This window comes from Paramormyrops kingsleyae, chromosome 7 (assembly GCF_048594095.1).
Source record: "Paramormyrops kingsleyae isolate MSU_618 chromosome 7, PKINGS_0.4, whole genome shotgun sequence".
Taxonomy (NCBI): domain Eukaryota; kingdom Metazoa; phylum Chordata; class Actinopteri; order Osteoglossiformes; family Mormyridae; genus Paramormyrops; species Paramormyrops kingsleyae.
In genome coordinates, this window is record NC_132803.1 from 18,651,902 (window position 1) to 18,667,698 (window position 15,797).

A 15,797-nucleotide genomic window follows, 5' to 3' on the forward strand; every position below is an offset into this window, starting at 1 on the left:
TTTTAATTGCTTCCCCGCACTGGTGAAAGTGGGACATGGAAGCATCAACATACACACAAGGTCTTTCTCATAATCAGCTACCTTTATTTCAGTGGAACCCATAAAATATCTGTACTTTATATTTCTGCTCCCTGCATGGATTACCTTACATTTATCTACGTTAAATTTCAACTGCCAGGTATCAGCCCAGTCGCTAATTAAATCAAGATCCCATTGTAGCCTCTGTGCTTCTAGTTTAGTATCTGCTACACCACCCACCTTGGTGTCGTTTGCAGATTTAACCAGTTTACTGTATGAATTGGTGTCAATATCATGAATGTAAATTAGGAACAATAGTGGTCCTAAAATTGAACCCTGCGGTACCCCACTATGAACGCAGGCCCACTGCGATATTGTGCCTTTAATAACTACCCGCTGCTTCCAGTCTATTAACCAGTTTTTCATCCAAGCTGCTACAGTTCCTAAAATCCCTGCACCTTTGAGCTTAAGCAAGAGCTGTTTGTGGGGGACAACATCAAAGGCCTTCAGGAAATCTAAGTATATCACATTGTAGGCCTTTTTGTTATCAATTTCTCTTGTAGCTTCCTCAAAGAACTCAAGTAGATTAGTTAAACAGGACCTACCTCTCCTAAATCCATGTTGGCTATCCCTCAGAATGTTATTTAAATCCAGGTAATTCACTTGGATTATACCTTCCATTACCTTTCCAGTTATGCAAGTTAAACTGATTGGCCTATAGTTTGCTGGATTACTTCTATCCCCTTTTTTCAATAATTATATAATTGTATAATTGTCCCAACAGTGGCCCATTTATTAAAAGTTCGATACAAAAATTTTAACCTGACCCTTCATTTTTATTACAAATTCGGTTCATTTAAAGTGTTCTGTGTCACAGTGTTTTCTTAAACCTCCAAATTGGTTTTATATTGCGTTTATTATAGATTCATAAAAAATAAAATCTAAACAAATGAATAATTACGGATATTTGGCTGTAACTCAATAATAGTCAAAGAAATGTGGCTATTAGTTGTCAAAATCCTTCACATGAAAATCTGCATTGCTTGAAACTTTATTTATATATTACATATATTATACATTTTTTAATATATATTTTACTTAAATGATCTTTTAAAATCTTTGTTAGGCCATGAAATGGGAAAGAGGGAATGCATGGCCTCATAAGCGGGAGAGTAAGATGGTGAGGGTTATCACGTTAATCAGATCCACCAAGCCCGTGTTTTCAAAAATAGTATAAATTAGCTGTTCTGTTTTGTCTCCGTCCCCAAAAATGTGGATTCTGTTTCAGATGCCACTACTTTACTGTATATATTTCCATTTCTTTTTTCTACTTCTTTATTGTCCTGTTTGTATTTGTGCGACATTGAACCCATCTCTCAATCCCCACAAAGGAAATCCCCATAGCTTGATAATCAAGGATTCCCTGGCCAGTTGCCATATCATGTGCTTTTGCTTGCCACCACTACCAAAGGGCTGGAAGTCGTGCTAAAACCTGGGAACAGACTAGAGAGTAGATGCCATACAAAGCTTTCTGCTGCTTCTGGAACACCTCACCACTTTTCAGGAGCAACAGCAGGTTGTATTTGCTCTCCAGTAACAGTGATAGGTGACCTTGCCTTTGTTTCTTGAGTTTCAATGCACATACTCCATAAACCAATTTCTCGCATCTGTGCAAATTTTGGTCCCAAAAATGAAAGTGTTTGACAAGTTTGAATTCATGGCCACGGCATATCAGTGGCAGTTGGAAGAATAGGCTATCTGGCTGCTTCCATACTTACAAATGCCCAGATAGCCATGCGCATTATGCTTCTTCATGTATTGACAGGCTGTAGCATTTTGAGGAGGGTTATTCTAAGGAGAGTGGATTTATCAGTGGAGCGATACTAGAAAATGTTGAGTGAACTTCCTTTTTCAGACATTAGACATATCTTCCATTTGTGCAGCCATTCTGGCACTGTTGTTGTCCCCCCCCCCCCCCCAGGAATCATCAGCCCTCCGCTCTGGTTGTGGCAGATAAGAACTGCCTAATGCAATCCACTTCCATCTTGTTTTACTTGTAGGGTAATGACAGCGGTCTGTTTGCTCCATCTCTAACTATAATTTGATGTAGTGATTCGATGCAGTTTGAAAATGCCTTTGGGGCGAAATGTGTACGCTACTCTTTTCTGACTGTTGATTGGCCAGGATCGTTGGGCCTCTCCCCACCTCCTTGGGAACAGGGGTATGCATCACAAGTACTGTGGATGTAGCTGAGCCTCTTCTTATTGCTGTTGGAAATTTTTGCCTTAAACAGCCATTGGCTAATACCCTTTGTCATATGATTGAGTAGGTTTTTTCAATAGATCTGTTATTTCTGTATTGAGATCATTAAACACTAACATATTGTGACTGTGGGTGGCATGGGGCCTTGGTGTGCTGCACTATTGCTTTAAGCCACCAGGTTCTCCTCCCACAGCCCATGCAGTTAGTCTAATTTGTGTTTTCTAGATATTCTAAATTGACCATAATGTGTGCGTGCCCTGTGATAGATTGACACCCTGTCTACAGTGTGCCGTTTGCTTACTACATAAAATAATCCGACAGTTAGTTATTCTCTTTATTGGCCTGACATTCTAGCAAAGATACAACAGAATGCTGGTTGGTTGCGTCTTTTCCAGAGTTAAGAGTTAAAAAAAAAGTGTAAATGTGTTGTTCCCAAAAGCAATTGCTAACAGTATTTGCTGAGGATTTAGGCAGACACAGTATAAATGAAAGCCTAAAGGATATGTATTATTCCTGTTAACAAAAGATAAGATATATGGGTGTGGCTTTGGTGTTGTTTTTATCATTTAATTATCCTTTAACTTTAATAAACATACAGTTTCGATAAGAGTAATTGAACAAAATTCACCAGCAGTAAGGGGTGCCCCCCCCCCACCCCCACCCCCAACTGCTTATTTGAATCGTACAATCGAGTCATTCAAACTAAGACTTAGGTAAAATCTGTTCTGTCAACTGAACCCAACTTTTGATCACGCAGGATACATGTCGACGCCTGGAACGTGCAAAGATAGATAAAAGATAGATAGATTTTTTGGCTGGATTTAATAATGAAATATATGTTGCGGGCTAGTACTTTCAGATCTCTTTTAAGTTGTAAATGAGCTGATGAAATCTCTTGTCCTACACTACAGAAAATGGCTGGTCGATCAATACAGTCATCTCCATTGTTTTAGTAGTCATTTAGTAGTTTTAGCTCTGGTGCTGCTAACTTTGAATACTGATCAAATTTAAATATTGGTAGGCCATATTGACCAAGATTCACACATCTGCGTGTTACTAAAATCAGATTGAAACGGCACTAGATAGTTATATCTCCAGTGTTACTTGAACATAAAATTTGATCTCACTGATTGTACTGATATCCAGTTGAAGCTGCAGAAGATTTTATTATATCTCTGATACTGCTTGAACTGCATTACTGCAAACTGCGCTACTTTTATTAAATTCTAGTACTTTTGCAATCAGCCCTTTATTCCTCAATTGGAGTAGATTATTTTAATTTATTTAGAAAGATTCTTAGTTTCCATACCTTGTTGCTTTTAATTAGACAATAAAATATTGACATTTTGATGTCTGTTTGTTTACTTTTTGGTGTTTTATTGTTAGATTTTTTAAATGGAGTAAACAACCTTTTATTAGGTTATTCACAGGGTTTAAAGTGGGGGAACCCTAAGATCTGGTGTAGCGGTGCAGTGAAGAAAAATGACTCAATTCAAAATAATTCCCAAATTGACTACGGCTTAGTCCACACTGCTACGTTCCATTTAAAAATGGAGATTTCAAATAAAAATTATTTATGAAATTATTTCCATACATACTGAAACAATCAGAAATGAGCTAGCTTGACGTGGCTATTGGCCTACATTGGACATGCATGCATTGACACAGTGATCAGGGAAATTAGTTTCATTTTGCAAAAATATGCAGCAGTCACACTGTCTAATATGCTATTTAGCTGAATACAAGTCAGCTGTGAGGAAAGCGCCAATGAAAGCAGCAATTCCATGTCTCACATGTTGGAATAGTCTTCCATGTCAGGTAAATAGGTGACCAATCAGACAATGAGAGAGTGTAACTACTGCGATCAAATTAGGGATGGGCTGAGTAGGGACAAATTAGGGCACTTTTAGAGTCTGAGTTTTCAAAAGTCTCCGTTTTCAACTCCTAAAGTGGAAAACAACAGTATCTATAAAAGTACATCTATAAAAGTTTCCATTTTTGGGGGCTGAAAACTTTGGCATAGTGTGGACGAAAAGCAAAATGGAGACAAACGTCTGCGTTTTAAAACAAAAATGCAGCAGTGTGGGCGTAGCCTTATAGTATAGTGGGACCAGTGATGGAGCTAAAATCACCTCCCACGTATGCTTACAGAGAGCACAGTCACACCAGGGAAGGAGGGCCCAAGAAGCACATTCCTGACAGTCATTGTCAGCGGTCATACCCCCTCACTATGGAGTCAGAATAGTGCCATATGTACTTGTTTGTGTACTTTCCAATTTGCGCCCATAAAACGAAATTTGCTCGCACTGAACACAATTTTCATTCGCAAAAAAAAAATATTTTGTGTCACGGTCGGGCAGAAGGCGATCCGGGAAGCAGGGATACGGAGCCAGGAAGTAGGGCAAACGGGGTTTATTAAGGCAGAATCCACAAGACGGGGAAGAACGACGGGTAACATTAATGACAAGTCTGGGGAAGACTGACTCAGACGAGGACTAAATACAACAGACAAGCTACGGGTAACGAGCCACAAGTGAGAACAAACGGGGAGAAACAGGAGGTAATGAGGTGGGCGTGGCACACATTAGGAGCGGACGGAGCGGGGCGTGACAATTTTGCAAATACACGTCAATATTTTTTGTAAATGCGAAACCAAACATCATCATAAAAATATTTTTTACAAAGATAGAATGGTTTTCCAGTACAAGTGTGTTTCAAGTGTGAATTTGCACTCGCAGGTTGGTATTTGCAAGAGGACTTGGATTTGCAATACAGGTTTTGTACTTGAAAACCATTCTATCTTGTAAAGAATATTTTTATGAAGATGTTTGGTTTCGCATTTACAAAAAATATTGACGTGTATTTGCAAAATATTTTTTTTTTTGCGAATGAAAATTGTGTTCAGTGCGAGCAATTTTCGTTTTACGGGTGCAAATTGGAAAGTACACATACAAGTACATATGGCACTATTCTGACTCCATACCTCACCCCCATGCTACCTTCGCTTCTGAGTGGGACCTAATGTCACTGTAGTTAAGCTAGCCCAAGTGCTAGCCAGTGTCAGCTGCCATACTGGTAGCTAACGAGACAGATAGCCAAGCTGCATATAAAACAGGTTGTGTGTTTGGTGCTATTTGTAGCGCTCTGTTGAAACATTGCATTTGAAATTACCTACCACTCCAGAAAAATAACAACTGATTTTATGCTAGCTCCCCTTCTGTAAAAAGAAAAAAAATGTGATCACAAGTTAATTTGCATGCATAAACCCGCTGAAGAGAACGGATGAGACTAGGAAAAGGATGTGTTGAGTATCGGGGCCGTGGTGTGACATTACTATCTGATTTTTTTTAAGTGAGTATCTTGATGGCATTAGCTGGAAGGAACGCCAGGCTACAGCACGCAAAAAATAAACTTGCTTGATATTATTATATATTTAACTGGCAATCAGATTTGTTTATTTATTAAATGAAGGTGTCTGAATGCTCTTCCAGATTGTTACGGCCCACTTTAAACCCTAGTTATTCAACAAATGAGTCAGAATATTAGTCGGTAGACTACAGTTGTTAGATGCATCACTAATGTTGCTCTGGTTGCTCTCTGAAACTATTATCAATTGTCTTTAAAATAACCTACATGTGATTTCAATGCCAAAAATGTTACTTTGGAATTTACTTGCATTGCTGTGTTAGGCTATAGGCCTAATATAAAAAGTTTATTTGTGAGAATAATGCTGGTGTATTTTTCTATAGCTTGGCTAAAAATGGTTATAAGAAATAAACAAGAAATAATTTGTGTTCATTTTAATGTTATTTCTCTGTTAGAAAATCCCCAAGGTTGCAACATACTGTATCTTATGATAAAGGGAGGGCTTCTTATGTACTGTTTGAGGTTAGTGTAACCTGACAGCAATCCAAACAGACAAAAGAAGGTTATCAGTAATATTAGTTTTATGATGAGATGGGTAAACTGTTGCAGTTGCTTAAAATTTTATACATGTAAAGTGCATCATAAGCCGTATTGTGTGTTTTCTTTTTCTGTTTATGTTTAATTTTGGTTTACACAGAAAGGCAAGGCATTTTAGAAGCTTTGCTAAATTTAAGTAGAACAGATAATACTGGTATGTAAGTACTTTTTGGAAGGTTTTCAGTTGTTGCTTTTTTAAAATTATCTTCTCAATTGTGTTTGCATATCTGAAACGTGTAGGTAACTTGCAGATTTGTAATTTGTAATAAGTGTATTATCTTCTATTTGCATCCTAAACTACGTTGTTTGTAAATGTTTTGTTCTCATTTTGAAGAGCTATACCATGGGCAGAAATTTTCCATTTTTTCAGTATGATTAAGAGTCCATGGATTTTTTTGTTGTCAAAAAATTGTATAGGTAGTCAGCTTTCATTAGAACATGGCTTTTGCTGCAGTACTTATAGTGAATGATGTTTGAAATTAGCACAGTACAGTGTCTTAAGAATATAAATAAAAATATTTGCACATTGTCAGTTTCAGAATTGCCTATATGCAAATGTAGTTTCTTCACAGGCAAGAAGTGCAGTTTTAGAAGAACTTCAAATACTACCACATTCACATATTCCCCCGGGGTTCTTCAAATATTTATGTTGTGCCATCATAATCTGTCATTTTCTGCTTGTCTAGTCATAGACACAGTGGTCAGGCTGCTAAACGCATGTACAAGTGTGCTCTGTGACTGCATTTTAGGGAGGCCTTGTTGCACAGGCTACCCTTTAATTAATTGAGCTTGTATTCTACATAAAGATGTCCCCACGCACCTCATCTGCATTTTTGGCTGTCGTTACAGTGGTTGAAGAACAACACTGCCATTGCCTAAATCTTTGTCAAAGAAGCTTTTGTTCTATGTCAGTGTCATTATCCTGAAATTATGGATAACTTTGTTAAGTGAAGCTCTCGTTAGCATCTCTCAGGTTCACCATTATTACTTGCTGATTTTGTGTTTAAATGATATGTCTTTGTTGTTTTTTTTAGTTTAAATATTTTAAACGTGTATCTGAAAAGACAGCATTTGCTTAGAATGTTTGATGGTAAAATTGTGTTTGTCATGTCGTGTGTCTTTCGTACTGAAAATTTTCCCTAATCGTGGGTGGATCAGCTTTAGATTCAATTATATTATCTCCATGCAGAGTACAATGCCAATGAATGCGGTTAACATCTGACCACAAGTGAACAAATATAATTTACAGTACAGTACTATAATAATTTACAGTACAGTACAGGAGTGTAGATCATGTACAGAAACCAGAAGGGCATATACAGTAGGATCTGCCATATATGGAAATATATAGGTATGTACAGTTATTCAAATAAAGCGGTATATAAACAACAGTGACAGGGGCTATATATAAGATACATGAAATGCTATTTCTTGCAAAGAGAAAGCAACAGTAAATAAATGAAGCAGAGAGAGATTATAGATATACACACACAGACACACACACACACACATGCAGATAAATAATTATATGAACAGAATTAATAATGCAGTATAATAAAATACAGCATATTATGACCATGGGGCGGGGGCCTATCAGGTCTTGAGCCATACCTATTGTAAATAAACACGGAAGTAGGATCACTATTTTTGGGAATTAATTTGTATAGAGATGCCATTCTTTACAATACTCATTCTTGTTTTCTCCAATGAAAGAAATGGTGAGAGACACAGGTTAGCATTTACATCCTGCAGCCTGCATGCTCCCATAGGGCGGGAGGTCATACAGAAACCCACCTCTACCTATCCAGTTGGTGTGTTTCTTCTTCATGCTCAAGCCACCCAATACTGAACCCATCTGGCTCCTACAAGACTGGGAAGAAAAAAATAATGTGCTGCTTTAATAATGCTTGTGGTGGGGGGGGGGGGGGGGGTCAGTTTGGGGAGATATTGGGTTTTGTGATGTGTCAGACTGGTGTTTGGGTTACTGGGGGTGAAACAAGGCAGAATGTAATAACATATATACAGTTTAAGTTATTCAGGGTGGGGGGGAAATGGTAGAAATAAACCAGGTCAGCTGACTGTCTCTCTTGAGACAGCTGGTGGCCACGCCCACTCCCTTCACGGCTGAATGCGTCTTCGTATCTTTCATATGAAAATCGTTGCTGCTTTCCAAATGTTGTATTGAGTTATTAATGCTAAATTCCAACATATTGTCTCATGTTGTCCATCCATCCATCCATCCATCCATCCATCTATCTTTCAACTGTATCCTGGACCGGGATGGAGATAGAGATGGAATTTTTAAATATATATATCTTGCCAGCTATAAGGCAGATGGAATAGCAGTATGACGGTATGATTACGGAACTTGAATGTATTAAAATTAACTTTTCAACTGAAACTTTGAAACTATGTATTGAGAACGTTTACCGTGTCCTTATCAAAATATACCTGTATGTAAACATAAAATGTCCAGATAATCTCACCTAACAAAAATGAAGAATTCACACTTTAAAGGTTAATTTCATAGAATCATCTCTTAGACCTAAAATGACCAGCAGGTGTTCAATCAACCTTACCCCACAGATTGGAATCTAACAGTAAATTCCTTAGCACCATTTTAAAGAATATGGAAATGGTCCTTATGGTGTTTTTAAGTAATTTATTTGCATTTAGAAATGGGCTCACCAATAAATGTTAAAATGCAATGTGTAAATAAAGTTTTGACTCCTGTATGTAGGGAAGGTTCCTTTTTTATTGCCAGTCTATGGGTGTAGGAGTCCCCCAGAAAGCAGAAGCAGGGAGAACTCTCCAGCTAGAAAATGTATAATGATTTATCCCGTTTCTTGCACAACACTGCTAGATATCTCCTATTTTCCCTTTGGCTCGTCTCTGATCTCTCATGGTCTTTACTCTTTAGCCCTATTCCTTCTAAAATCTTTTGTAAAAGGACCTCATCTGCTCACATTCTAACAATGTTTCAGAAAAAGAAAAATATTCCAAGAATTATGGAGATTGTATGTCCCTTTAACACAAGTACTGATTCATGTACTCGGATCTCTATTTCTACACCGGCACGTACATATTTTGCATAATATTCAGACCAGTGAAACATACTTATTTGGTTCTTACACTTTGCTGTTCTGACAGGTCCCGTTTTCTTGCTCACGCACTTGGAGCTGTTCCCTTTCTCCCAAAACATTACAAACTGGCCATGCAGCACGTATCACACAACACAAATAAGACACTGACAGCAATCCCAGCAACCCTCAGCTCTCCTACTCATTAATTTTATAGTGGTACCAAATCTTATCTAAATTTCACCACCACAAATGTATGCTTGGAAATGTCTGAAAAACACTCTAATGATTTAGGTGTGAGCTTGCAATGAGTGGAGCTAGACTCTGGATGCTTAACTGTGGAAAATAATGAGCCTTGTTCATTGACCACCTTTCAGTTAGACTTGGATCTAAAATATCTCCATGTTTTGCTTTAAAAGGAAGTTTTATGTTGTGAATATGCATGTTGCAGTTGTTTTCACAAAGTTGTTTGACAAGTTAGACAACCCCGTGTCAAACTTGGCATCAGTGGATACAGATACAGAGGTGATGAATGACAGACTTGTGAACCTCATAGAGGAGATCATTGCTTCCAGCATGTTTTACTTTAACAAAATCTTTAATTACACACACATATAGGAACTTCCTTTGAATATACTGTGATGGGTTGCGTAATGACAGGGATACATTCTGAGAAATGCGTCATTAGGCAATTTTGTCGTCGTGTGAACATCATAGAGTGTACATACCAAACCTAGATGGTATAGCCTACTACTCACCTAGTACTGTATATGGTATAGTCTACTACTCACCTAGTACTGTATATGGTATAGTGTACTACTCACCTAGTACTGTATATGGTATAGCCTAAATAATGATAAAAAGTACAGTACAGTAATAAACCAGTATTATAGTTGTATATTATCATTATAAACCATTATGTGCTATACATAATTGTATGTGCTATATTTTTATGACTGGCAGCGCAGTAGGTTGGTTTACACCAGCATCACCACAAACATATGAGTAGTGAGTAATCCATTGCACTATGATGTCACTAAGCGATAGGAATTTTTCATCTTCATTGTAATCTTATGGGATTACTGTTGTATACGTAGTCTGTCATTGACCAAAATGTTATGTGCCGCATGACTGTGATGTGACACTTAAGGCTTACAATACTTACCCATTGTTTTGACTGAAAACCACAAATGTTTAATTTCATTTACTTTTTCATAAATTCATTGATACCAAGAATCATAATTAATTATGAATATTATCCATTATATGATAAACAGATTAAAACAATGGCATTTACTTTTAGCAAAGTAACGGGGTCAACCTTAAATATTGTAGCCTATACAGTATTTGTCAGATAGCTAAAGAGGGTAGACTAAGATGTAAACACTTTGATTTTTTTATTAGACATCCTTACATGAAATATGAATATAAAAATAAGCATAAATAGAATATTCAGGTTTTCTATCTCTCAGGCATATGCAAAGGTTGGCAGTTGAATCCTTCTCCAGGAATTGACTGATGGTTTGTTGATATGCATGAATCATCGCTGTATTTTAAAACTCCATTCTATGTGAATGATCCTATTATAAGTAATGTAATGTAGTCTCTATTGGCTAATGTTGATATAAAAAATTGAAATATTGGCTCAATATATACTGGCCAGAAAATATATCCACCCACTACTAGTATTAGATGACAGTTGTTATTTTCTAAAAACAAACAAAGCTTTTATACTTACTTTAATATTAAGACTTTTATACTTACTTTAACATCCTGACTGCCATATTTGAGTACAGTTGCCTAGAGTTTATGTATTTTTAATATTGCTAATTTTGTCAGAACAAAAATACCTGTGTGAAAACATGGATTGGATTCAGATCTTGAATGGGCTCCTGGTGCATTCCATAGGATTAATTTTTTAAGTACACATAACATGACAATTTATGTTTTATTTTCAGAAATAACAGGGTCTGTGCAAGGAATGGGTCAACACTAGAAAAAGAACATTTTGGCAGGCAAAAACACACTCAGACAGTGGTGTTTGGGATACATATATCTATGCTGTAGTCCTGAGTGTGAAATTAAACCGAACATAAATGTATACCCTGATTGGTATGGCAATTTATCACAGGGGCTACGAACTCGCGCACTAATTGTTTATTTATTATTATTTCATAGTATACAACACAGGACAGCATGTTGGTGCAGTGGCTAGAATGGTCATGTCCCACCACTAGAGACCAGTTTCTGGACATTAACGTTGAAGTCTGTGCCTCAGCTCTGTGTGGAGTTTGTATGTTCTCCCTGTGTCATCATGGGGTTTCCTCTGGGTATTCCGGGTTACCCCCACAGTCCAAAAACAGGCTGAGGTGAATTGGAGTTGCCACATAATCCGTAGGTTTGAATGTGTGTTTGAATGGTGTGTGTGCCCTTAGATGGGTTGGCACCCCATCCTTTTGTCATTGCCTGTGCTGAGCCTATAAATGCTGGGATATGCTATAGACCCCCGCAACCCTGCATAATGGATAGATGGATTTTATGGCGCCAATATACGGTGTTAATATAAATGAACGATTGATAGCTAGCCCTGGAAAAACAAGCACCTTAGGTAATGAATCCCAGATTGGCCTGATTAGGTTTAAACAGGGTCAGCTGAGTTGACTTAGATGAGAGGTGAGCATATAAGGAATGTAATGTGTGGTAGGGATTTCCAGCTCGTGTTTCTTTTGCTGTGTTCTGATGACTGTGGGAATTTCTTTTTAGTTTGCGTTGGTCTACTGTATGTTGTTTTGGAGTCATTTGTTTTTACCCTGAATGTCCTGTGTCTTTGTTCTACCTTGAGAGCTACATAACCTGCCTATGGAGCCCTGTTTTCAGAAAAAAAACAAATAACTGTTTAAACATTTCATCTCACCCCCTAGTATTTTTTTAAACCTTGGTCTGACCCATGGTTATGTGATGTAGTTAGTTGATTTTGACTTCATATAATAATTAAGGAAATAATTAAGTAGTAAAAGCTAATAAGAAAAGATGAGTCACTAAAATAGAATCACTAAATAGATGTTTGCTTTCATCCTTTCTCATAAAGTCCCCAACTGAGGACAGATCTAATTGCTTTTGTGTACAGGTATTTTATAAATGCAAACTATTCAAATACAAGTCTAATAAGTATTTTACTTCTTGGATTTATGCCAAAAGCTTATTGTTTAGATAAAATACTAATTATATATACACATGGTTGCCCGAAGGTCTGGTTTTGCAGTACATGTTATACAGCATTAATAGTTGCATTTGAAAATCACATGTTCACCTTAGATGAATGTGTAGGAATAGGAATGCGGTGCAGGTCCTATAAAATATTGGTATTTGTGGTTTTTATTGTTGGTTCAGAGAGGGCATCTAAAAAGATAAGAAAAAAATAATCGATTTAAAGTGGAAGGATATCTAAACCAACCTAAGCCCTCAGTACATTTCAGGTTAGAAGGTCACCTCCATGGGATGTGAGCAGGCCTAGTCTTTGAAAAGCACTCCAATGCAAACTGCTTCCTTGAGTTTTAAATGCCAAATCTACCTGTGATCATTTTTCATTTTCCATAAACGGAGGAGATGGCTAGCTAGTTAGTACTCATGGTTAATAATAAAATATCTGAGTGCAAACCTTATGGAAGAATACAAATGGAATTGCATTACATTGTATCCTCTGTCTGCTCTATTTTTGAAATCCTTTAGCTTATTCGAAGGTAATGTGTGTTAACCATCTACAATAAATTAATACATTGATTTACAATTGAAAGTTAAAGCAATTAATGTTGCATATAATTTTAAACTTTATACTATTTAAGTTATGCAATGACAATTATAGAAGGATAGTAAAGACTAGCCATAATGAAAGCTGAGTTAATACAGAACCTGTCGTCTCTGTAAGGTGCTCCAGCTGTATGTTAGAGAAAAATTCCAAAATTAAAATTAATTGCATAAAAATATATATTGTTTATGTATGACCATACTTACAATAACAGGGTCAGTTTTCTTTTTCTTTACTAAATTTGTATGACAAAGCCAACGACAGATTTGTAGTGCTCATTTATTTCTTGTGCGGTGTATAAAGAGAATGTCACTGTGACAAACAACGATAGAATATTTCAGCAGGAGAGAAATTGATTTTGCAACAATCGGATGACAAGCTCTAAACCAGTCTTTATCTGAAGCCTTCATCAGAAATGACTGAGGGAGGAGATCATATTAGCATATAGAAATAAGGGTCATAGGTAAATCAACACTGGGAAAGAAGTTTAATTTTAATAGTGATTCAAAAAGGACATAAATGGACAACAGCTGGGTGTGAGTAATATCTGAGCTGTGAAAGCCAGACCTTAATAGATTGCCAGGAACTAATTACCCTTTGAAGTGTTAACCAGGACTGTTCACAGAAGGGCCTACATTTTTGTAACTTAGAGCAACTATAGTTCATTTCTCTATGCAGATGACGTACTTCTAGCATGAAACTAGTGCTGCACATCGCAGTGCCTAGGGTAAATATTCTATTCCCTGGTGATGTTCTTAGGAATTAGAATGATGTTGCTGCTACATTCTGAAGCCTAAGTTTTCTCAAACAATTTAGAGGAAAATCAGAAGAAGGAGTTTTGCATTTTTTTGTGCCTGTGTAATTCACATCAATGTGACAGACAGACAGTAAAACAATCACTACAGAATTTAGATATAAGCACATAGAAGCAAATACATCATCAATAACAGAATACCTCAATATTTGTCACAGCCAAAACTGAATCAATGTGCTATAATAATATATGTGTGTTTATTCATGTATGTATGTATGTATGTATGTATGTATGTATGTATGTTTTTTGGTCTGTATCGTACAGCTCTACATCCATGCCCCCCCACATGAAAATCTTGAGCCCGTCTGTCAGATTTGTTCCACCGCCAGCATTAGTGCTTCAGTTTGTTTGTCTCCCCAAAAATTGTGCCCCCCCCCCCCCAAACATTTTAATCACCAGCTGCCACTGTAATCTTTACATGGATTTTAGACCAAAATGTGTGTGTAATTTGCATTTCTAAAAATGAATTAAAGAAGTGGCAAAATTGACAAGGATGTTTCTATATACTTATGTTTTTTAATCTACTTATGAATACCTTTAAGGATGAAATTGATTTGAAATGACTTTGATAGCCTCAAAAGTCCAAAAGAATGACAGCAGCAGATAAACAATGTGGTCCATAAAAGTCGTTAAACGCATTGTCCTGATTGTCCTCAAAAGGGGCTCCGCAATAGGCTGTGCAGTATTCTTTTCAAATTAATCGCAAACGTTAATGCGTAAACTTTTGACAGCCCTAAAATTTATTTTTACAATGTGCAAATAAGTATCTCAAGTTTTGTTACCAGACAACAGACACATTGCCTTTGGTTTGCATCTGTTCCTAATTGTGTTTTGTTTGCAGTTCTAATAAAATTGCACCGAACTGTGAATCCAAAATGGAGGTCTGTACCAAAGTGTCGGGTTTGTGTATCGTGTCATCCCTAGTAGGGCCACGTTTTTTCTCTAGAACTGCAGGATTCACTGACTTCAGTGACTTGTCCTGACGTGCCTTTCTTCACAGCACTATTGTACCGAAGGTGTCACTTTTGCAGTCATTGAAGCTTCCTGTTTGCTTTAATTATGGCCATTCTCCTGTAATCTGTCTCACTAGCAGTATTTTTACCCTCAGAACTGTTACTGACTAGATGTTTTTTTGTCTCTGGAAACTCTAGACACAGTATAGTGCATTAGTCTCAGAAGGGAGGCTGTTTCTAACGTTCTGAAATCTGGTACCAGCTATCATAACTTGTTCAAAATCGCTTAGATCATGTGTCATGCCCATTGTTACGCTTAGTCTAACAGTAACTCAATCTTTTGATCCTGTTGCTACATGATTCACTGTTTGGAGGAACAGGGTCTTTGTGTTAACAAGCAGGTTGGCCTAATAAATCGGAGCATATTATATTATATTATATTAATTATATTATATTATATTATATTATATTATATTATATTATAATAAATTTCTTGTGTTGCTGTCTTTCATTGTTTGCCAGTCCTTTGTATGGTGTGGAAATTCCCAGCTGTAATTTCTTTCTAGGCATACTCATAATGGATATTGATTTAATGGATATTTCCATGAATGCCTTTTTTTTACTTTATTCCTTGCTAGGATATTTTGCTGTATTGAATTCTAGCCATTTTATTCTGAAGCACAAACGAATTCCTAATCTTTGATCTCCTTTTCCTTCCTTAGGGTTTCATATTCGGTGCACGTCTCTGAAGATTACCCAGGTGAGATGTTTTCCGAAGCATCGCTTTCCTTTATTCCTTCACTCCAGTGGAATTGTAATAAATCTCGCTTTCCATTTGTCTACAGTTCAACATTTTATTTTGTATTATTTAGCGTCATTATAGTAAAATAAAGTTGGTTAAA

General features: G+C 36.8%; 1 protein-coding gene across 1 annotated transcript in view; it reads left to right on the plus strand.

Moving 5' to 3' along the window:
* The window catches only part of parp8 (poly (ADP-ribose) polymerase family, member 8), a 50,419-nt gene that overhangs the window by 4,438 nt on the left and 30,184 nt on the right, over positions 1-15,797 (plus strand). The window contains exon 3 of the mRNA XM_023823295.2: positions 15,618-15,655. Coding sequence (XP_023679063.1) covers positions 15,618-15,655 — 38 coding nt within the window. The remainder of the gene's footprint in view (positions 1-15,617; positions 15,656-15,797) is intronic.